General features: G+C 36.3%; 1 protein-coding gene across 6 annotated transcripts in view; it reads left to right on the forward strand.

Moving 5' to 3' along the window:
* The window catches only part of GRM8 (glutamate metabotropic receptor 8), an 826,045-nt gene extending 800,819 nt beyond the window's left edge, over positions 1–25,226 (forward strand). For 5 of the 6 annotated variants that reach the window (XM_053657129.1, XM_053657131.1, XM_053657132.1 and 2 more), the window contains 2 exons: positions 17,640–17,886; positions 24,657–25,226. In XM_053657129.1, coding sequence (XP_053513104.1) covers positions 17,640–17,886; positions 24,657–24,706 — 297 coding nt within the window. In that variant the 3' untranslated portion in view covers positions 24,707–25,226. Of the gene's footprint in view, positions 1–17,639; positions 17,942–24,656 lie in introns of all 6 variants that reach the window. The other variant, XM_053657130.1, reaches the window with a different exon arrangement.
* The last annotated feature ends 297 nt before the right edge of the window (positions 25,227–25,523 follow it).

The raw sequence follows: 25,523 nt of genomic DNA on the forward strand, positions 1-25,523 counted from the left end.
AGACAAGATATTTATGAATATATGAAGGAAATATGAGGTATTTAATAAGCAGAAGAAAATGAGGAACTAAAATTTCAGGCTTTGAAGTGAGAATAGAGAGTGATCAGAGTGTAATTTTAGATAGTAAAATTAAGCATTGAATTAAATTAGAAACAAAACCTAAATATATAATATCAATATATTATTTTAACTATGTTGTCAATAGGATTAAAATTATGCAGCTTTTAATATTAGATTAATAAATATGAAGGTATTTTTAAGTGGATTTTTTTAAATGCCTGTATTTTTAAAATCTTATTTTTAAAATGGATTTTTAAATGCCTGGGACCAAATACTTAATATTTACACTATTTTAATTATGTATTCATTAAAATACACAATTATACATGCATTTTTAAATGCCTGTGGCCAAATACTTAATATTTACACTGTTTTAATTATGTAAAATAGGCATTTATTTTAAATATAATATAAAAGATATAATCTTTATGTAAAATGGAACAACTGAAAATTTTTGCTAAAGTAACTTTAGTTTTAAAAGTGGAAATTAGTTTTGTGAAAAGATCATAATTTACTAAAATAAAAGAAAAATGTATGGTAACAAATTGTATATTTTTGGCACATGAAAATTTATCAGAAATTGGGTGCTATAGAACTCTGAGTTCCTAATTACTGCCTAGCCTTGCAGTAAATGTAAATAAGCATATAAAATAGATCACATACATATTAATTGGCTGAATACATATCATGTAGAGAACTGTCATGTAAAGAACTATTTACATATCAGGTAAAGAACTACTTCTTTTAAAATAAGATACACATCATACAAAAATTTAATTGGCCTTGTGAAAATATATCGATAATGTGAAATAGCATTTAAAAGATTGTAAAAGTAAAATAAATACATATATTTATTCATAAATATATACTGGCAAAGTTATTTAATTATTATTCTTAAGTAAAAGAAACCTACACATTTTAAAATTTCTATTATAATTCATTAAGATATCCCCTCGGTCAAAGACAGCAGTAACCTTGGTGGCAAGAGGGAGCTACTGAAAGGTGATCTGATATCCATTTATTAGTTGTTCTTGTTGTTTTTAATAAATCACCTATATAAATACATATGCCTGCAAAATAAAGAGTATATTTCTGTTATTTAGGTTCTACTTTTTTTATTTTGTAAAAGTAATTTATACTCATTGTAGAAAAAAAACTTCAGACCAAAAATAAATAAATAAAAGAAAGAAGAGAAAGAAAAACTCAAGAAGAAATGAACATCAGTCATGTTTCCATGCTGATGGAAGTCAGGGTCAATGCTTTGGTTTTTTTCCTTCTAACTTTGGTCTTAGAAACAAATGTGTGTATTAGAATCAGAGCATAGGTACTCTTCCAACATGTATGTCTTTAAAATTATATTGTTTCCTATGGCTGTACCATTATATATATTCATTCTGTTTTTGGTAACTGAGTTGTGCTGCTTTTAATTTTTAATAAACAATTACTAGTGAATATATTTGTAAATAAATCTTTGTCCACATATCAATTTTTTTAAATAAAATATTCTCTTAATGGGAAATTACTAGCTTGCATAACAATAAATGATCAGGTTAACATTTTTAATTTTCCTCCCTATTGTAAGCATTGATGGCAATAAGTTTTCCTGGCAACAGTGGATACATTTACTTTAATTTATCATCAATTTTTATTTATATTCTTCCATTGAGTGCAATGTTTTTTTCCAGAATTTGTGGAACTTCTTTCCCTTTCTTTTCAAGAGTGATGGAATCGGTGATCTGGTCAAAGGGCCATGCACAGACTCTGAAGCCAGATTCCCTAGCCTGGCATTGCCCTCTGCCACTCACTCACCCTGTGACCTTGGGCTAGTTACTGGCCGAATGGTCTGTGCCTCAGTTTTTTATGGACAAAGTGTAGATAAACATGGTGGCTCCCTTAAAGAGTTGTATGAATTCATAGAAAGTGAGAATACATGTAAAGAGTCTACAAAGAGCCTGGTACATAATACACACTATTGTGAATATATTTTATTGCCTTAGATTTTTAGGAGTGCTCTTCTATTCTAGTGCTTAGTCTCTGTAGTTTTGCAGAAAGACTGACTTTCCCTGCCCTGACTGTGGTTTTCAGAGCTCCCAGCAGGATGGTGATCTCAACCGAATGGCCTGATCTTTACCTCTAACTGTCTCTCTGGCTCGGTTTGTTTGTTTCAGTCTTTTTGCCCCAATCAACACTTCATGAAAGCAAGATTTTTCTAAATCCCTTATATTTGACAGAAAAGCTGAAGTCAGAAATACTTCAGGGAAGATATTGATACTGAATAATATTAATACCCAACAGTCGTGTGCTTTCAGTACTTTCAAAACACTATTTTTAATACATTATTCATAATCAACCATATTATTTTATCAGGTCAGAAATAATTTTTTTTCTGTTTTACATGCGAGACAAAGAGACTCATAGGAGTAAATTTATTGGCTTGATGTTCCACATTTGGGGATGGCAAAGTCAAGTATTTAACTTTAGCTTTCCGACTGTTTGAGTAGAATAGCCTTTCAATTGCACCAAACTAAGACTTGAGAATATATGATTAGTCAGGCTTTGCTAGTGTGTGCTGTTGTAATAAGCAGCTGTGGTTTATTTCTCCCCTGCAACACATGTCAGGGATTCCTGTTGCTGTAGGTAAGACTCAACCTGAAATATACCATTTCCTTGGCAGAGAGAAAAAGCAAGAGCCAACTACTGAATTAGGCAAAGCTTTTGCATAGGAATAATGTGCATGATTATCTGTTCACAATTCACTGTTTAAAACACATCACATGGTGAACCTAGACAGGAATGTAATGGAGAAGAAATCTGTTCCCTAACAAGTGGTTCTGGAAACCACACAACACTGGGCAGGTGTGCAATCATATTATAGGGAGGGTGGAGTGAATAACAGGGCAATAATGTAACATACACTAGAAATTCATGAATCAAAATAGATACAGGGGAGGGCTTTGCATGGGAAACAAAGTATAAATTCAAATAAAAGAAATAAGTTACAGAAGATGGCAAAAGTTTACTCTGTGAGAAAAGAGATCTCAATGATAATTCCGTACCTTGATTTTTAAGAGTATTTGATGACTGTTGTTTCCAGTGTCAGAGAAGTTGGTTAGATGCAGTATCAGAGATTAACTGGCTGAGGGAAATGAGTCAAAAGAGAGAGCTGTACATCAGACACAAGTGCAAACTTGCTGACTTTGAATTTTAGACTCTAACTGACAGCCCAACTTTCTTTTGCAAGTGCTGAGTTATACAGGTTTCCTTTCCTATAAACTCCCTCAGGTACTGAAGCCTATATAAAGTGCCTGAAATGATTCCTTTTGAAAATTTAATACAAAACCTAGCTTGGTTCTTTCTTTCCCTAACCAAAGACCAAGGTCATTGAACCTAGGAATAAATTGAATGACTCGAGGTTATATTTGATAGACTAGACACTTTGCTGTAGTGCGGTAATGATGTGAACAAGGTCAACTGTTAAAATCCGAGGATATTGTAACTTTGTTTTCTGTGATAGTCATAGACATTACCCTTTACCCTTCTCAATCATGACAATTAGCCTGAGACACTAACCAGTTTTCTAATACAAATCTACCACTTGTAAAAAAAATAGACAACAACAACAAAAAACCCTCTCAAAGTAAAGTATTTTTGGAGTATAAGATGCACTTTTTTGCTTCAAAAAATTTCCCCCTAATTTCCTCCTCTAAAACCTAGGTGCACCTGAGGTCTGCAAAATAAGACCCACCTGGGTTTTATAGGAGGAAAATTGGAAAAAATTTTTCAAAGCAAAAATGTGGTAAAAAAAAAAGTGCATCTTATAGTCTGAAAAATGGTATGTGTGTTGAGTATACAGTATTATTTCTCACTCACATAATAGTCTGAGACTTTCTGGTTGGCCAGCTCTCCCCTTAATATAGAAATTCAGGAATCCCTATTTCTTTTCATCCTTTAGTGGCTCATTGTCATAAATGCTCAGTCAGCAAAAAGGGCAAAGGTTGTGTGGGGAAAGTACACACTTCTCAGTTTCTTATAATAAATTTTGTAAAATACCTTTCACGACATCTGGGCTTTTTTGTTGTTGTTCACGTGGTTGTGCTTGGAAACTAGTCAGATGGCTGCACTTGTTCTCAGCAGAGTAGTCCTGACCACTCAGGCATTCCCCAGAAACAACTCCATGGAATGGAAGGAGGGGTTCATATTTTGACACCTGTGTTTTGCCCCTTTTCTCAATTAAAAGTGGGTTTTCTTCTCACAGTTTTCTCTTTGGTAAGCTCCTGAAGTTGCTTGTTAGCAGTAATAAAAGAAAATAGTACAGGACTATTTTTTCCATAAGGTTAAAATAAAAAGCATGTCCAGTGATATTTCCTCCACGGCTCTCAGACGTGATTATTCTGAAGACTGAAGCGTCCATAGTTTGAACAGCCTTGGAACTCAGTCTGTCCAATTTACCAGTGGAATACTTCCTCTACATAAGTCTCTCCTCTACTCCTAGAAACACCGTTTTAATAATAGCATCCAGATGGTCCTCCAGCTTTAGAATAGTTTATGTTCTAAAATTCTGTTTATAATTAGTTTGTGGTCTTTGAGATACTACTTTACACATACAATAGTACATACGGCATTTGTCTTTATGCCATCCATAAAAGTCTGCTTAAGCCATCATCTGAGATACAGTATCTTTGCAATAAAAAATGTTGTAAATATTGTTGTTATGTTGGTAATTAACATAAAACACCTAGAAATGAAAAAGTCATTTTCTGAATATAAAATATTTAATTAGTCCTGGCTGGCATAGCTCAGTGGTTGGAGCATTGTCCTGTAAACCAAAATGCCATGGGTTCGACTCCTGGGCAAAGCACATGCTTGGGTTGCTATTCTGTCCCTGCTGGGGTGCATATGAGAGGCAACTGGTTAATGTTTCTCTTTCACATCAATGTTTCTCCCCCTTTCTCTTTTCCTCCCTTCCCTTCCCTCTAAAAATTAATTTTAAAAGGTTTACATATATTTTAGCCCTGGCTGGGGTGGCTCAGTGGATTGAGCACTGTCCTACGAACCAAAGGGTCACCAGTTCAATTCCCGGTCAGGGCACATGCCTGGTTTGTGGGCCAGGTCCCCAGGAGGGGGCACGCAAGAGGCAACCACACATTGACGTTTCTCTCTCTCCCTCCCTCTCTTCTCCTATCTAAAAAATAAAAGAAATAAAATCTCTAAAAAATAATTACATATATTTTATTTGATAATAGCTGGGTTTACTTTTTATTATTTAATAAAATACAAGTTATAGTATTTAATATTTCTTTTTTCACAGTTGGAAAAGCCCACATTCTATCACATGAAGTATGACCAAACTTAACAGCCTCAGTTTTAAAATACTTCAACAAGTCATAGCCAGTTTTATTGCAAACGATTCCTGTACACATTTATATTAATTCAAGCCACTTTCACCTAGAAACACATAGTAAGAAAAATGAGAAATATCCATTTCTCTAGATATCAGGTACTTGTCACTCCTGGGCAATAATGCTTGCATCATTGAAACCTGTGAATATAACTCTATATTTATTCTAAGTGAAAAATTCAATAACTTAAGGGAGAATGCAAGATAATGTAAAAAAAAAATCTCTTACCAAAAATCAATGTATTAAACCCAAAATTTTTTTACAGAGTTTATTACAAGAAAGTAGACAGGATATTTAAGGTCCAGGCTGCTCATGAGTACAAGGGGCTGAGATGGAGGAAAGGACCACATCACCAGAGGTGAGGGGGGTGAGGAAATGACAGGTCAGGGCGGAGATAATCCTGCCCACGGATGTAGAGTTTATCAAAAATAACCACTTTGCTCAGGCTAGAGAGAAAGACTGTGGGCTGGGGCTAGATTCTCTGATGAATACGGGCAAATGGGGACAGACGTAAGAGCAAGGATGAAAGAGTTTAGTTATATCACTGAATATTATGATAGTTTATAAGGCAGGGTATTCGAGGAAAAGAATGAGTCTGTAATGATCTAGAAGCAAAAAAGGCAAGTAAGAATACCCTGACCATATCATCTTCCCTGAAAATACAGATTAAGAGAATAAAAACAACCATCACTTGAGAGACTGGAGGAAAAATAATACTTTTAAGAAAAGAGAAGTTTTAGTCAAGACCGCAGGGTGGAGGAGGAGATGGGTCTGGGGATACAGAGGAGGCTGCTGTGGAACAGGAGTTACAAACCACTCTAAAACTGGTCTACGGGTGGGCGAAGGGCAAGAGCTGTGTGAGTGTCAAGAAAATTCAGAGTATTCTGCTTGGTGGTTCAGTAGAATATTTAATGTCAGAGCTGCATCACGTTGTAAACTGATGGTGATTACAGCTGTAATCTGGTGACTAATGTCTCCCCACACGGGGCTCCGGTAGGAGATGACTCAGTCAGATGCCATTTGGTCAGACCATTCAGGGCCTAAGTGGTAGAGATGACATGAGTCATCTGCATCCAGAATATCAGTGCAGCCAACCATGGTGCTATGGTCTTTGGAAGAGGGAAATCTGAGATGACCTTTGGGTTCATTATCCCCGGAGATTTAGCTGCTTGGATTTTTAGACTGATTCTTGGCTGTAGAATATGCTTTACAAGTTTTTGGCTCTAGCTCATATTTCATAAGCCTCTTGTTCTAAGAACTCATGCCCTTGGCCGGACAACCAGGAGGATAATATGAATGTCAAATGGCCCTGATGGTTGGCTCAAACCATTTGGGAGGGGCCGTGGGTTAGTTTCTCATGGAAGATCGTACAGAAGGCTCCTCCCCTTCACTCTGTGCATTAACCTCTTCCGGTGCCTGGTCATGGTCCTCTTAAAGCACTGCTGGATGCTTCACTCAGTGTGTATGCCTCCGCTAAAGCTGGACGTTTTTCAGGTTTAGGTGAGATTGTAGAACTACCAACCTCTCTTTCATATCATTGAGTTTATAGAACAATGTATAGGAAGAAGACTTTCAGTGAGACCTAGACATGTGAGCCTGCTGAAAGCATTCTCCACTTTTCACCAGTTGTTATTTGACACCCACGACTTCTTCAGGCTGTGACCGTTTCAATGTCTTGGACCCATTTGAAACAAGTCTGCCTTCTCCTGAGAGCCGTCATTGCCACAAGGAACTGAATCACCACATAAGACTTAGGGCCTATTTGTGTGATCAGTACACCCTGAAGCGGATCACTGGTCTGCCATTAACATCATGCCCTTACCATGGATAGGCAGGGTGTCGGGGAGACCATTCATATCTGCAGGTAAAGTTTAATTCTCCTGAGTACTTCAGCCACAGCTGGCGTTCAGGCAGAGTCCTGTGTCTGTCAAACCTGGTAGGGAAACAATGCTACGTCTAAGGATTTTCCTCTGTTAGAAATCTGTCTACCTTGACCTTCGGAATTTTTTTTGGAATAGGATTCCTTACAGACAAAAATATCCTCTATAGCTCAGAAATGGTAATGTGATGAGTGCAGAATTTTCAGGATCAAGGCATGTATGTGAGAGGAGTAGGTAAAACTATAGTGAGGCAAGAGAGACGTAATCCCTGAGTTCTGGAAGACCCATTCATCAGGGCCTGGGACAGAGAGAGGGCTCTGCATCTTTGAGGGTGAGTTGGACATATATTGTCACCCTTTCAGAGAGAATCATATCTCCCCCAACTCACATTTATTTTAGGGCTAATCTCAGTAAAGAGGTGAATCTTAATATTCAGGCTCTGCAGAGATAGCCCGCAAGTAAGGGGTGAGCGAAGACCCTTCAAAAACTGTAATTAGTCTTTTTGGCACTTGTACCTGTGATTCCATTTGCCTGCCTACTGTGTTGTCAAAGGCCTGTCTCTGGTGCCTGTATGCTGACAATTTGTCTTCGGAATCAAGGGAATCCTTGTTCCTTTTAGTAGTTAGTGGTTCCATCAGACACTTCTCTGCTCTCGCTAATGCAAACTCAGTGCTAAATATCTTCATTTAGAAATGTTACTTTATCAAGACATTTAGGTCCAGCTTTCCAGCCAGATGACTCAGTCAAGCTCAACATGATATAGTTCTTAGAAAGTCAGAGCTTCTTGAGGATCCACAAGGAGGTTTTTTTATGAGGAAGATAGATGTAGTTTTGGAGAAAACCCTCTGAATTCTCAGTTAAATTAATTTAGGTGCTTTAATTGAGTCTCAACTTTTTCAAATGTAGCCAAACTCTATTAGAAAAAAGTGATTTTCTGATTTTGTGAGGACTCAAACACATTATTCCTGTACTTTCACCTCTCTTCGTATCTGTGGGAGCCATGTGGTGTGCGGTAAGAACATGGGTTTCCCAGTCACCCAGATCTCAGTTTAAATCTTGGCTTTATCTCCATGAATTATGTGACTTGGAAGATGTTATTTAAAGTTTCCAAAACAGACCCATTTGTAACATAGAAGATTATTGTGAAAATATTTTGCATAATGCTGATATTTTATTCTTAATAACTGATAAGTATTGTGATTATAATTGTTGTACAACACATTATCTACATTCACCTCTTCAATCAACATGAGAAATCTTTGAGGTACTATTCATATGTTTAAGCCCAAACCAATTGGAATCACAGGACTTTTAAAACTCTTTGAGTGATATAAACTCTATGTTAACCTGCTAGGGCTGTCATATCAAAGTACCATAGAATGAGTGGCTTAAACCTTACAAATTTATTTTCTCATAGTTCTGAAGGCTTGAATTTGGAGATCAAGGGGTCAACAGTATTGGTTTCTCCTGAGGCCTCTCTCTTTTGCTTTCAGATGGCCGCTTTCTGGGTCCTCACGCGGTCATTCCTCTGTGCACACACATCCCTGGTGTGATTGCGTGTCCTCATCTCCTTTTCATAGAAGGACCCATGTCAGATTGGGTCAGAAACCACCCTAAAGACCTCATTTTAACTTAGTGACTTCTTTAAAGACACTGCGTCCAAATGTGGTCACATTCTGAGGCACTAAGCATCAGGACTTTTCCGTGTGAACGGGAGTGGGGCACACCATTCAGTTGATAACAACATTCCTCTCGATTCTTCCTGTATTAAGTCATATAACCAGGAGAAAATAGTATGCCTATAATATTTTATGCCTTCACCAAAGTTTCTTCACCGAGGTATTGATCTGATTCTTTTGGCTTTAGAAAGGGTTGCGTAGGAAGTATGTAGTGGAGCAACGGTTTAGTGCCTTTTACAAATTATAGTTGAAACCACTTCCACAATGTTTCCAAATTCTCTTCCACAGTAGAATCTGAAAAATAGATTTCTCTTAAAATTAACTTCCAGCAAAATATCTATCTCCAGATAACTGCAGGATTCAAAATATTTTCTTCTGCCCTGACTGCTAAGAATATATAATAGATAATATATATAGTTCAATAGATCATATAGTTCATAAAGTTGCTCTTACAGGAATTGCTTTTCTTCCTTGCATCTTTCAAAAAATTTTTTGAACTTTCGTTATTTGTTCTCTTCATGTAAATATTCCAATAAATGCTATTTAAATGATAATAGTTAAAGGCATTGTTGTTACTCTTGCATTCAGTTCCGATCATACTGTGGCAACATGATGAACGGCCAACAGTCAGCACTGGAGTAGGAGTCCATAGAGGGAAACCTTGCAAAACTTCCCGTAAAAGCAAAACCAATGAACAGTTAGCAAGTAGAGGCCTATTATTCATCTGCATATGTCACAGTAGAAAATGTAACACTGTTGCTGAGAAATTATTTTTATTATGATTCTGTAAATAATATTTCTGTAAAATAATTGAAAATTAAAGACTAAATTTTATTTGATAAGGCTCTAATGTAAAAACATCTACTTCATAAAATGTCTATCAGGCTTTAACAAAAATAAATTACTTACTCATGCAGATATTAAATATCATGTATATTTAATTATAAGCACTCATTATAAATCCAATATCTATTCTTTCTTCTTTAGAGGACCTTGAATTTCCTTACACTTGTCCTTTTCTATCTTTCACAAAGCTGATATTCTACTTGTTGGGTGATGCTTTATTATTTTCTACATCTGGTTACCACCATGCCCAGTAAATCCAAGGTTAAGAATTCCGACCTCACATGTGAACCTACCCTGTTCTGATCAAGGGTAGGTTTGACTCTTCATTTTGTTACCATGCATCCTGGCCAAAACGGGACATGATGAGAGACTGCAAATCGATCGGAGCAAACTCATCTTCTTCTCCACTAGCAGAAACACAATGTGGTGTCTCTGATCTGTGGACGGATAAGCAGCACTATGATTTCTACCCGACAGGAGAAACACAGCACTCACAACTGTGATTTTTACCAGGATGAATTTCTTTTTACTTTTTGAAAGGGTTTTATTTATTTATTTTTAGAGAGAGAGGTGCAGAAAAACATCAATTGCAACATATGAGAGAAACATCAATTGGTGGCCCCTTGCACAGTCAAAACCTGGGTCCTGGCCTGCAACTCAAGCACATGCCCTGACCGGGAATTGAACTGCTGACCTTCGCTTTATGGGACAATGCCCAACCCACTGAGCCATGCCACCAGGGCTCTCAGAATGAAATTAGACTGTAATTCTTTGAAGCATAAAACATAGTTACTTATGAATAAATATTTTGTGCCTAAGTGTGTTTGTGTGTGTGCACTCCTAAAAAGGCTAAAATACCTGAGCCTTATTTTGAGAAAGCAGTACTGTTAAGTCTTCATTGTGTGAAGAGGGAGGAAGATGAATAGAGAAACATGATCAAAGTTCATTAACAACAATAGCTATCGTGTATTGATTACAATATGCCAGGTACTTGCCAACGTATTACGTGCCTTGTCTCTTTAAATCCTGTGAGTTAAGTCTGTGGAACTTATAAAGAGTGTGAGAGCATTGCCTATTATGCAGCCCTTACATGGGGGATAGATCCAGGCTGCACCAAGAGCTGTTATTTTCCTAAAGTGGAGACCATTGACTTTTAATTTATATTATCTTTTGCTAAGCTGAGAACAAAATGGCCCATTATTGTCATATTTACAGTTTAAAAGAGCATCATATTTATCTATCCAAGAGCTTCTGTCCCAGCCTAGATGTTGATTTGAAGGTTAATGGAGCCCTTAAATTTTCTATTTTCTGGCTTCAGAATCTGATTTATTGTTTTCTTCTTGAAACTACATGGGTTATTTTCTTTAAATGCCAAATTCAAAAGTAAGTAACTACACCACCTCAAAGAATATAGAAAATTTATATCATCCAGGCAGTGTTCTAGGTTTTAAGTTTATAGCAGTGAAGAAAACTGGTAAAAATTCCTATACTCATAGAATTTTTATATCAGTTAAGGGAAGTAACCAATACATAAATTAAATTAGTAACATATATAAACTTTTATACTAGAAAATGCTAGGTGCTGAGGAGTGAAATAAAGCTGGGGAGTGCCGCTGGAGGGATGGGGCTGTAATATTCAGTGCTGTGTTTAGAAAAGGCCTCGCTGAGAAGAAGAAGGTCAAGAAAGACCTGAAGGAAGTGAAGGAGCTAGTCTTTGCTCTAAAGCCTCAAAGCAAGAGCATGCTTGGTTATGTTCCCAGAGGCCAGTGTGGTGGGAAGAGAATGAAGGAAGGAAAGACTGAAGCCAGAGCAGTTCTGAGGACTTGAAGGCCATTCATTATGGGGACATCATTGTAGGCAGTCGTGCGTGGTACAGTTTTGAGATTAGGGATGACCTAACAGGATTTATAACTAATGGGATTAGTTTTGTTGATGTGTTAAGATCAATCAAGTGGTCAGAAAGAAGAGAACCAGGGCAGAAGAGAACTCAGAAGCACAGGTATAGCAATAATCCAAACCAGAGATGACATCGGCAGGACTGATGAAGTACCAGAAGGGGCAGTGGACAGTGACCTGTCTGAATAAATTTTGAAGATAAAATCAACAGGATTTTTCATAGATAAAGAGTATAAGATAGAAATTTCAACCAGAAACAGGGACTTAACAAGATAAGGGTACCCACTACAAGACCAGGATTCAGATGCTTCTTAGTTTTAGATTGCGCTGGATGTCCAAAGGGCGTTACCAAAAAGGCAATTGAATTTCCTGAAGGAAGGCTGGAATTTGTCAGCAGGTAAATGGTCTTTACAGGACTATCTACATAATTTCTGAAATTATCTACATAATTTCATAAAAGTTCAGGCTTACTTATTCAAAAAATTAAGAGAGTAGATCATTAAAGCAACTACGAGACCCTTCTGAGTGAAGGTATAAGTGTACAGGTAGCACACCCAAGAGGCCAGTCTTGGTTTAGGCCTTAGTTTCAAATGTGGTGATCAAGAGAGTAATGTGGATGAATGGATGGATGGATAGATGGATGGATAGATAGGCAGACAAATGATAGATGGATGCATGCATAAGAACTGATGTCTAGGTGATTCAGTGTAAAAATATTATGGAGTTGAGGTGAATTCCTTATAACCAACTAAGAAGGAGAAACAATGATAAATAAAATACATAATATGAATTTGGTGGTGGTTCATTAGGGTCCACGCTCAGCCAAAAGGGTTCAGTTGTAGCCTCTAAAGTTTGCTATGCCCAATCACCAAGAAGTTTACTAGAGTGTGAATTGTTGCATGGAGGGTTGATTTGGGGCTTTTACTACCATAAGGCAACTTCAGATTTTCTCTATAAACTTCTGTATTTTTTAATTTTTATAAAATCACTTCCAGGAATTAATGAGATTTTGAAGTCCATTGGCCGAAGCCCTGCTCTGAAGCAGAAAAAAATTAGTTTTTGGATGCAGATGCCACTTTGGCAAACACACAGATGAGGGAATGGATACAGAAGCAGAGAAGGAAGCTTTAAGTATGAATGTAGCTTTCTAACCGGTCAGACTCTGTGCAGAGCAGCCAAGTAGAACCTGGCTGACTGTGGGGAAAAGTGAGATTAAACCATCCAGGGCAAGACAAAAATATTCGGGAGTAAATAATAAATTTGTTTCTTACCACATGGCATAAACCTGCATTGGGTGTTACCTCTAATAATGGTTACCTTAGTTACCTTAGTTAATGTGTTGGAAATCAGAGTCTGTGGGATTCTATGTGCAGGTGGCTGGTTGAAGTAAGAGTCTGACCTTTCTCCTTTAGTAATATAATCTCCTTCCTCAGTTTTCCTAGTGTCTTTAATGATTTGGGCCATGACCTGCACTCAGCAGACCCTGGAGAGGCACAAATGACTCTTTGGAGAGTGAAGAGGGAGTTGTAACAAGTCTCAAAAATAGATGTCATGTTAATAGGTTCCTTTGTGCCAGCTCCTCCCTGGCTAAGTCCAAGATCATTTAAATCTACTCAGTGCACCTGACTGCTGCAGGTTCAAAATGTCCATGGGGCTTGGAGGCAGAGGAAGTGACAGGCTATCAGTGGATATAATAGAAAAGATACTCCCCTTGCTCTAGGTATTAATATTTTGGAACCACATAAGGTGGGGCATAAAACAAGATGGGAAGGAAGAAGGTTACATGAACATATCCAGTGCCACTGTTGGCATCTTTGAATAAACTTTTGTTGGTTATAGGGAGTTATTATGGTTCCCTCCCACATTCTGGTGAGTTATAATGCAACACAGAGAGCCAGTGTGTTATTCTAGGACGGTAACACAGACCATGAATACAGCCTTTGATATTAGCAAATGAAGTTGACTTTGGGGCATAATTTTATTCTACCCACTTTGATGTAAGATCACAAAAGCCTTTTCCTTGACATCATATAGTTAGATCATGGCTGCCAGCTATTCAGGAAACAAAACTGTCTGCTTTGAATATGAGCTCACAGGCCCCTCTCTGGCCCTCTATGCCTGGAAGAATGCTTTGTTAGCATCCTTTTAGATTCAAAGTCATAGGGCAAATAATCTTTGCTGTGTTACTACTATTTTGTGCCTTTGAGACATTCTATAAAGATTGTCATTCCACCCTATAACCCTCTTATGAGAAAAGTATTACTTCCTCCATTTCATAGGGAAGAAATTAAAGGTCAGAGAGGAAAATAAAATCACACAGCTGTCCAGTTGCCAAGGAAGTTTTATTAGAGTTTGGATTGTCACCTGGTGGGTCGAGTGGGGCTTTATCACCTATAAGTCTACTCCAGAATTTCTCTGTAATTTTCTTTATTATTTTAAAAAAGGCTGTAAGTAGCACTGTTTGTTTCTTACATGGCTCAAAGAATCAGAATTTTCTATAGATATACAAAATGTCCATGAAGTTTTTGAATTTAAGTGCTCACTTTCAATCTTTTAATATAATCTTTCCATTTCTTCATAAATATGGGAGATAGTCAGAATCCTAGAAACCATGATACTAAAGATGTAGTTTCTGTGGGAAGAGAATAGGTGGCGTTTTTATTCCTTTGCTTGCTCTGTTGTTGCTTTCATTCGGGTTATGACATATGTGATATTTTTATTTCATTAATTATTCAATGATGAAGTTCAAAGGCTGTCTCATACAGGTGGGCACAAGTAACCAGGTTCTCAGTGACTGCAAACAATGAAAGAGTTTATAGCAAAAAGAAAGAGAGCAGGTTTAAGAGAGAGCAGAACATGGCTGTGGGTCAATTCTGAGCAGAGATTGACCCTTAATGGCCAGAGGGATTGTGTTTTCATAGGGTAGATATTTCCTGGCTAGTTTTGGTGGAGTTTTATTGTGCGTGTACAAGTAATTATATTACTTTTAAGCTACTGTGCGTGTGGTCTTCTACTATTTTTCTTGATTGCCCACCAGGGGAATGGGGGCCCAGGATGCTAATTTATTATAAGGCTATTATAATGAAGCAGGGGTCATGTAGCATCCTCTGCACAGGAATAGTTATGATTCAGTATGAATCAGTGCTTTTCCAGAAAGTGGCCACAACCCATCTTAGAACAGGGTCTCTCTCCTGTATTGATGTCCTTTGCTTTAGTCCTGGGGTGCCCCAGAGTTTCCTCACTCTTGACTATCTCCTGCCTCAACTCTACTTACAGTGCAAAGCCCTCTAACAAATGCTAGTCCACTGTAAGAGTTTAGATTTTAGCATATGATTTTGGATTGATGCTTTTCCTGAATTAAATTCATATTAAAAAATTTCAGACACTGTTAAGAGAGCACACAAGTAAGATCAGCATTCTCTTGTAATTTGACATCATAGTGTCTAATGGAGCACTTGGAACACTAGGCACAGTGCTGTTTAATCCTAATGTCTGTGTTTATTATGTCTTCCAGTGAGCTGGTTTGCCGAAAGGATAGACTGCAATAATATATTTAATGTGGAAGTTAACATTCGAGAATTTCTTCATGCCTAATATTTAGCTGGGTTAAATTTACTATATATTATGGAAATGAATCTAAATCATTTCTGTATTGCATAATGGAAGGAAATTATCATATATATTTATAGCAGCAGAGGAAATTTACAAAATTTTCAAGATAGAATGGTATTTATGTATTAATTGGATTTAGCACTGTACCTTTTAGCAAAGCCAGCAGATTAGGACGTGGAAATAATCCAGCTAATAAGTGTGGTACTCCTATCATTTCCCAACTGTGTGACCTCTGGGAGTCTTTGGTGTGTTTGCTGTTTGGTTGTTTAAGCTAAAGTGACTTGCAGGTCTTCCTGGGACAAAACTCGTCATTACTTATTTGAGTTGCTTTGGAATATTAACCAGTGTGATTTGCATTTGGCTATATCCTTTCCTTACCTTAATGTCCTTTCTCTGCAGCCTATTTTCTGCATAGCAATGCTAGCTGGGGAATAGGTAGGAATTCAGAGAGGATTAACCAACACGTGAGAATTTTATGAGTATTCATATGATAATTAACTTAAAGGTGGGTGGCAACGCTTAGGGAGATTTATGAGGTTTAAAAGCACATATGCACAGTTTATCAGAACCTTTTAAATTGTAGTAGATCTTTGGGTTTTTTTTTCCAAATTTAACATGGGGTTTCATTAATTGGCAGGTAGCACGAGAAGTCAGGACATGTGGTAATTTATCGCTTTGCTGACAGATATATTTGAATCATGTTGCTATTGAGGAAGGTAATGCATGAGCTCACCTGAGAATCAGGATTGACTTTGTGTTTCTTACTTAAAATGTTGTCAGTCACGTGTAATAGTCATTACTGATGTTCATTTGACAGAGTGGGATATTATGAAAAGCATATTCTGTACAATTATATAAATCAGATCTTGTATAAATCACATCTTAAAGATATTCATATAGCCAAAAATAATGAGAAGTCTGAGTTCTTGTGTCTAGTACCTTGTGTAGTTTTTTAAAAGTATATAATAAAAAATTTAGGTTGCAGTATCTAAGGAAGTTTATACCCTGGTTGTATTTCATATAATTTACTACAAAGTTTATGTAAATGATTATAATCACATAGTTACACATTAGTAAGTACTCCATCATTTTCATTTTTCAATGCATTAGTGCTTAAGAGTAAAAGAAAAAACGTTATAATTAAGATAAAATTTATCATTGAGGACTTCCTGGAGAAAGAGAAACTTGAAACAAAACAAATTTTCTATCACTTTGTTAAAGGGTATTCCCATACTCACAACGAGGGCTTATGCAAACAGACAACATTAGTGGTAGATGAACTAAACCGTACACCCAGTAACCTACATGGTATGATTCACAAACAGGGACAGTCTGCTCCCTCGTGTCTGAAGTTCTCCTCATGGTTTGGGTAAGACTTTGCTATCTATTAAGAAAAACTGGTCCCCCCTAGAAAAAGGCAACCCTAAGGCTGGTTCAGGTATTTACCATTGAAGGTAAATGTTTTTAGATCCTTTATTAAAAAGAACACAATTAGTTTGGGTCAGAGGATTGCCAGATACAATTTGACAACTTGACATTATTGGAAGTATTATTACAGTGAACAGATGAGGATCATAGATACGTTGTCTGTTTGTTTTAAGGAATCCGACCTCATAAACAGTACAACCTTACCCACATTTGCAAGAGGAGATGAAGAGCTCAAGTGCCCACCAGTAGATGAGTGGATAAAAAAGCTGTGGTACATTTACATAATGGAGTACTACATGACAGTAAAAAAAGAAAGAAATCTTACCATTTGCAACAGCATGGTTGAACCTGGAGATTATTATATTCAGTGAAATAAGCCAGTCAGAGGAAGACAAATACCGTGTGATCTCACTCATATGTGGAATCTCATGAATAAAAAAATGACAAGCAAAATAGAAACAGAGGCATGGAGACATGGAACAGGCAGACAGCTGTCAGAGCAGTAGGAATGGGGAGAACTGGATGAATGAAGGTGAAGGGATTAAACAAACACAAAAACTCAAAGACACAGATCACAGCATCATGGTGGCCAAAGGGAAGTTGGGGGAGGCTGGGTGGGGCTTGGCAAAGGGGTGTGGGAAATGGGAACATTTGTAATAGTGTCGACAATAAAAATAGAGTTAAAAACAACAAAAATTCTTGACTGTAATTAAGGGCAATTTCAGTAAGTACCTTTTCATACAACCTTAGCAGAGAAGCTGGAATAATTTGAAGAAATGATTGTTATTTGCATTATCTTTCATCAGGCTTACCAATATTAATTTTTTTCCTCCCTTCAGATGTACATCCAAACAACAACACTTACTGTCTCCATGAGCTTAAGTGCTTCGGTGTCTCTGGGCATGCTCTATATGCCCAAGGTTTATATTATAATTTTTCATCCAGAGCAGAACGTTCAAAAACGCAAAAGAAGCTTCAAGGCTGTGGTGACAGCTGCCACCATGCAAAGCAAACTGATCCAAAAAGGAAATGACAGACCAAATGGCGAGGTGAAAAGTGAACTCTGTGAGAGTCTTGAAACCAACAGTAAGTCATCTGTAGACTTTCCGATGGTCAAGAGCGGGAGCACTTCCTAATAGATGTACGTTGAACATTCTTCTACTAGTCTTGGGGACTGTGCTACATGGTTCCAGGGGCACAATGGAACCTGCACACTGTGAGACCATCATGGCTATGAGAACCACCCGGTTAGAACCACATTATTTCAAGGTGCATGGCTCTCCTCCAGAACACAAACATGCACACACAATCTTTTTCCAAAGTGTGACACTCAGGTCTCTCTTTTGAGGCGTTACAAGGGCTTACAACTTGGAACTATCTTCCAAATATAAAATTCTCTTTTAGTAATTAGGAACAATTCTTTAATCTTTGTTAGTTCATTATTGGTTGCTTTTTATAGCATTGGTAATTACCTAATATTTATACAATGTACTATCAAAGATCTTAGACAAGTAAATGTTATTTGGATATTTAGGGAAATGAGAAAACTGGTTAACTGACATGTGAGGTTAATACTTGTTTCCCCCAAGTGGTTCCTTTCACTGACTTCCTTTGATTTCCCTTCTTGAACATATTAAGATAATAAGAACTCTTGTCTGAAAACTTCATGATGCTGAAAATAGAATCCTTTTCTACAACCACCACTAGGGCTTTGCCCTTCACTGTCTACCTTCCTCTTCTCTATAGTCCACCCCCAAAAGAAGAAAGTTTTAATCATACACAAGTATTGAGCTAACCCAGGAGAGTTAACTGATTTATTCAGTTCATCTTAGTATCTATGGAAGAGTAGCAAATAGATGAAAATTTGTATTGTATAAGGACCAGAAAGCTGAGCTTAGTTAAAACAAACAAACAAACAAAAATAACCAACATCACATTACTAGTTCTGTAGATGGATCAAAAATAAATAAAAGCAAAGGTACTTGCAATTACAATGGCTTCCTATCTTCTGGAAATACAACATAGGTATTTAATAATTAAAGCTAAAACCTTATGTAAAAACACTGTCCTCCTCTCAGATTCCTCTAGAAGGCTGTTCCCCCTATTCTCTGTATTATTGACATGAAATACAGGGGAGATTAAGAGTTGATTTTGTCTTCCTTAATTATAATAACAACTTATAGTCTCTACTAGATATATAAACCTTCTCTTACATCAAGATATTCAAATGAACATTATTTACTCTAAATGCCCCATATGTATACGTGTCCTTAGAAGATAAATATTGATTAATTAAACTTATTGGCTTAAATTACAATCAGACTTCTTGAAATTATTGGCCAGATCCTCTAGGAAGATTACTGATACCAAATTTAGTCACTTATAAAGAAAGAAGCTTTTTAAGAAATCTACAAACACTTCCCACATATTCACCTTTCTTCAAACATGAAACCTTAAGAAACTGCAAGAGAAGTCATGATAAGAATGGGTATGGTTAAAAAATATTATAGCCATCTCTGATTATTGGTAAGCAATTAACTAAAAGTGGACCTGTTTGGGATCCTAGCAAAAGATGAGCTATAGCTACTCCCAAAGTCATCAGAGTAGAATGCTTATGACTTGAGAGCAGAATCTTCTCTGTGTTTTTCTTCTGCCTTGAAAGCATCAATACATGAAGGTAAAAACCTATTGTAGGATGGTAGGAAATGGCTGTTAGCCAACGAGACTCTGAACACTGACGCTTAGTATGATCTGCCAGCATCTAGAGTTGTACTTGTTTTTTAGCTTCAGTCCGGAAAGCTTTATAAACTATGGTTGCACATAGGAACAACCTATTACAATGGAATAAATGCCAGTGATCCCAGACTCATCTGTGGACTGTGGTGAGAAAAACATTCATCAACTTTTCCACCCTTTAAAAAAATAAATAGGTTCCCTGAAGAGGAAAATTTTGAGGATTGCTAAAGACTAATTCCATATTATAGAACAAAGTCTCATACATTTTCTGGTTTCCTCTATTATTGTATGTTGATGATGAAATGGAAATTATACAGCATGTATACATTTCCCTGTTTTCTCTGAAATAAGAATGCAAAATTACCATTGTGAGGCCTTTATGGAAAGTTAGCCTATAATATTCTGGAGGAGCCACATGCTCACTCTTGGCATATAAAGAAAGTTAAAAGGGTGAATCAAGATCAAGTCAATTACTACCTAAAAGGAGGTTAAATTATACTTTGGAAGTTTATTGTATTCTTCTTTTATAGGAGTAGTTTGGGTTTGACTAAATTTTGCCCAGGTAAAGTGATTATAGTTTGCACATTCAGGAGAGATAGTGCACAAAATTTTCATGCGTCCTTTGATAGTCTTACTCCGGGTAAACATTGTTAACCTCTGTTTTCTTACATGACCAGTACTGTGGACCCCAGTGTCCCTGTTGTCTTTACTACGTGTACCAGTAGTTTTAATGGAGTCCAAAGTCTTCTAAAAGCATAAACTCTCTAAAAGTTTCAATAACTTGAATAGCTTAAATGCAGTATATATCTTCTAAAAGTGAATCAGGTCTTTAGAAGTGTAACTGAACGTTGGAAAAGCCTTTGCCATTTAATATCTATAACTAGCCCTGTACCACCTCAGATTTAAAACCCCTCCTATTGCAATGGGTGGAGTCTATTCTCAGTAAACCCAGGCTGATGAATGAATGCACCGGAGCAGTGTCTGTGTGGTTGCAGCCCCGCACTTTCTGCTACCAGACTGTCCGTAAGTCACCATTACTACAATGAAGTGAAAGCGCCATACTTGAAAAAAATGTTTTACAAACTCTAAATCCTCATATAAACATAAATATAACATTTACCATATTATATGGTAATACAGAATGAAAATACAGATTTGTCTGTGGTTATTAGAAAAGAAAAGACTTAAACTAAAATAATTATTATTTTAGAATCCCTCCTTTTTTAACATTATGTTGAAGATTTCAATAATTATGACCATGGTTCCATTGGGATTTTTTTCCGACAAGGGAGCTGTGTATTTTTGATATACGCACAATCTGCAAGCCTTTTCCTTCATGACCAAGGAGCAGCTCCACTAGCCCATTGTACTTCCTTCATCTCAGTGATGACTTTTCAATGCCAGCAATTCTGGTCACTTATTTAAGGTGTTAAAACTTCAACATCTACACAGAAAAAAAATACAAGTCATGTGAAGGTGGAAGAGAGACCAACAGGTCCATGTTAATTATTGACTCTGCAGACAACTACATTTCAACCAAACAAAGAAAAAAAGTTGTCTTGTTTCATGGGAGGGCAGGGGGTTAGAAACAAAGTTGATATATATGAATTTTATCAACTGTGCCTGACTAACAAATGGGTGTAACATGGTATTCCCCAGCTATGCTCATGAATAATTCATGAAGACAGCTACAGCTAAAAGTAGATTTGCTTTCCCTAGCTTATGAGCACAGTGTGGTGTGCACAGCAAATTCCTTGTTGCTGGGCTCTAAAACTAATTTCCACATATTTATTGCCACTGTCAAAACTCTCTCTGCTAGCTCACAGGTACATCTCTAATCCATTTGGCTCTGAAATAATTCTGTGATAAAAGTCCTTGCAAACTATCTGCCATTCACAAGGTTTTTGTCATATCATTGTTTTCATGTTGACTAAATCATCGGTTTCCAGAGCCACCTTGCACTCCTTTTTGTAAACATTAGAATTATTCACATTGCTTTCCTTTTCTAAATTATAGTCTCAATTCTCAATGGAATTCCACTGCCTTTTCCCTAAGTGTTCACTTCTAGGAGTTTAAAAAAATGAAATATGGATCTTTAACTAGCTGTGGTTTTAAAGCTGGAATGATCCTTGACAATGATCTGATCCAAGTCATTTTCTTTTGAATAAACATCTGAATATCCTCTTCTTTAAGATCTTCTTGACAATTGTTCTTGTATTTCACCCATCATTTTTCTTTCTAGCTTCCCACAAGTCTGATAAATATTTCCTACATTTTTAGTTACTGTTGAATATGCTGAATAAATCATGAAATGGAACAACCTTTTTGAGGGTCATTTTTCTAACTCTTATGACAATTTTTCTTTATCTTGATTACAAAGCATTATGAAAGTCCATCAAGCACATAGTTGAAGCACAGATTTTATTTTCTTTGAAGAAATTTGGAGGCATATGAAAGCATTATATAAATTAGAAATAAAAATAAAATAAAAATGTAAATGGGCATAAAAATCATTATGTTTCACTTCACACCAAAACAAATATAGTGGACACCGACCTACCTTGTGGATGGGGTAAGAAGAAGAGTAGGATCCCATCTGGGTTTACTCAGACAACAGCTGAGCCCACACAAACCTACTCTGCCCCCACACTCACAACACCCAATATTTTAGACTTTTGACCAGTGACAAAACTGAGGACCAGTGACCTGGCTTAGTGAACTTTTCACTCATTTTGTAGAAAACAATATAATTTAACACCAGGTCTAAAATATACTTCCTCTCCACTGTGCCACAAAATTGACCTAGAAGAAGTGTGAACAATGTAGATAAGAAAGCAGATATGTCACCTATTTTGGTGACATATATAATTGAATATTATAAAGATCCTATTATTCAATTTTAGTAAAAACAGCAAAAACATCTACAAAGAGCACTTCTTCGGGCTTCCAGTGTTAGTGCTGGTGATGGTGCACTTTGTACAACTTCAGTCTCTGAAGACCTTGTCTGGTCAGTACCAGTGGTGATGTGCACTAACAGGAAATGAGTCTGATCACCAATTATGTCAGATGGAGAACTTTACGATTTCCTTATTCAATGCTCAAAAACTAAATTATTCCTTTCTTACCTAATTTCTTCAATGATGGATGATACACAGTATAATATTAGTTTCAGGTGTACCACCCAGTGATTAGACATCACATGACTTACTAAGTGATCACCCTGGTAAATCTAGTACCCTTCTGACACCATGCAGAGACATTACAATACTACTGACTACGTTCCCTGTGCTGTGCTTTACATCCCCATGACCATTCTGTAACTACCAATTTGCACTTCTCTATCCCTGCATCTTTTTCATTGACCCCCCCCCCAACAGCCGTCCCATCTGGCAACCATCAAATATTCTGTGTGCCTATGAATCTGTTTCTATTCTGCTTTTTTGTTTATTTTGTTCTTCAGATTCTACATATAAGTGAAATCTTATGGCAGCATCTCTCTGTGTCTCACTTATTTAACTCACCACAGTAACCTCTAGGTATATCCATGTTGTTGCAGATGGCAATTTTTAATTATTTTTTATGCCCCAGTCATATTTCATTATATATCACCTCTTCTTTATCCATTCACTTACTGATGGACACAAGTTTCTTCCCTATCTTTGTTACTGTAAATAATGCTACAGTTAACATATGGATGTATATATATTTTTTATTCAGAGTTTTGGGTTTCTTTGACTAAATATCCAGAAATGAAATTGCTGGGTCCTCCTTTGTCTCTTGTTACATCGTCTTTGTTTTAAAGTCTATTTTGTCTGATATAGGTATTGCCATCCCAGCTTTTTTTTTTCATTTCCATTTTCATGAAATATCTTTTCTATCCCTTTAGTCTCTGTAGGTCTTTTGATTTGAAGTGAGTCTCTCATAGATTGCATATGTAGGGAAGGGTCTTGCTTTATTATTCATTCAGCTTCCGTATAAAACTAAATAATTCCTTCACAATCTGTTTCATCCTGAATTGGATTTATACAGTGAAATACATATATATTTTGCATTTTCCCCATGTATTTCTTCTTCTGATTATTCATTCATTCCAGAATTCCACTGAAACACAGAATATCACATTTGAATTTTAGAACAGAGTATTTATTCTATCGCATCTTTCAAAATCCCAAAGGAATTGTTTGGATTTAGATTTACTGGAAATTTAAGTATGAATGTAAATTTGACTTAGAATTTGTTATTATTCATATCATTCTAGTAATCTTCTAATAATGAGTTTTACTTTAGTTGGTACTAGAACAATTATTTATTCATTACTTCTTTGAGGTTATTTATTTTTTTAACATCTCCATTTGTATCCTCTGTTTGAAAGCAGATCATAAATGTGTATTGGCAATAATCATATTTACTTTAATATTTACAAATATTCTATCTACTTGGTATTTTACTATGTTTCCTTTTAGAGTTTTCAAGTGTTGTTTTTAAGTGGAAAATATTCTCATTCTCAAAGTACAACCAATTATGGTCACCAAAGCAGGCCCACAGAATGTAACTGAGGTTGTAAAAAACCTTTCTTGTGTGTGTACTCCAGGATAGATAATTTATTTGTTCTTTCAATTCTTGTACTGCAAATCTTTGTGAATCAAAATATACACTTAATTAAATTTCATTTATGTTTATTAAAGATCAGAACTGTTACATTTTTAGTGTTCTGCTAAATACCTATACTGTAAATGAGAGTATTGGTTTTACAGATTAAATTGCTGCTTCATGTTTATTCCTACAATCATTGAATTCCTACTAGATGGTTTAAAAATAATAAGTAGTATAGTAAAATGTGATAATGATAATAATAGTCATTATGGAGTTTGAATTTTTAAATTATTTTATCAAAATAATTTATTATCAGTGGAAAAGGGGTAGGGTTTACAGGAACAAATATAAAAGACACATGGACAAAAACTAGGGGGGGTGAAAATGGGAGGGAGGTGGGGAGGAACGGGTGGGTGGGCTAGGCTGGGAGTAAAAGACAGAAAACTGTACCTGAACAACAATTAAAACAAAATTAAAAAATAATTTATTATTATATACTATTAATTTTTCTTAATTTCTCTTAACAGCCTCCTCTACCAAGACGACATATATCAGCTATAGCAATCATTCAATTTGAAACAGGGAAATGACACAATATGAAGAAATCTGGTATGTGATCTAAAACAGTGAACATGCACCACCAAAGACTCACTCCTGGAGATCTCTGTAGACTACAATCAATCAAATCAATAGTCAATCTTGTAAGGAACAAAAAGTAGCCATGAGCCAAAAGTATCAATAACAGAGAGTGAAGAAACCCGTGTTCTACAATACAACCAATGAGTGTCGAGCTAAAGTATTGCTTACTCATGAGCAGTTAAAAATAAACCACAAAAGGAAAACTAATGTTAGCTTGTGAAAAACAATGCTGTTGAAATAAACCATGTCTGATGTTACTCTTGTATTTTTCTGTGATTGTGAGAACTCCTGTTCTTGTCCCACATTGTTCAACTTGTATAAGACAATGAATCTGTTTCTTGTAATGGCTGACCGGATTGAAGCCCTGGGTTGTGCTAAAAATAAATGCAATGGTTGACGCATGCAATTTTTATACAAATAATTTATTTCTAATAATAAAGGAATGTTTTGCAAATGTTGAGAGTTGTTTCGTTCCAGTTTTAAAGCCAGGGGGAAATCCTTCCAGTTAGCACTTCTGCTGGTTTTTAATTCCTGCTGTAAAAGCCCAAGGAAATACCACTTCCATGAAGAACGTGTTTTTGTACGTTTATGTGTATATGAAGAAGATTCTTTTATTCCTATATGGAAAACAATTATTTGTATAAGATTTTGTGGATATTTCAAGACTTATGTGGCAGTGTTTCATAGTAATTACTTTGTTTATGAAGAATCAAGCAATGGTTTGAGGTGAATTGCTTCAGGTGTCAAAATTAACA

Source organism: Artibeus jamaicensis, unplaced genomic scaffold (genome assembly GCF_021234435.1).
Source record: "Artibeus jamaicensis isolate MK-2021 breed Jamaican fruit bat unplaced genomic scaffold, CSHL_Jam_final scaffold_3307, whole genome shotgun sequence".
Lineage (NCBI taxonomy): Eukaryota > Metazoa > Chordata > Mammalia > Chiroptera > Phyllostomidae > Artibeus > Artibeus jamaicensis.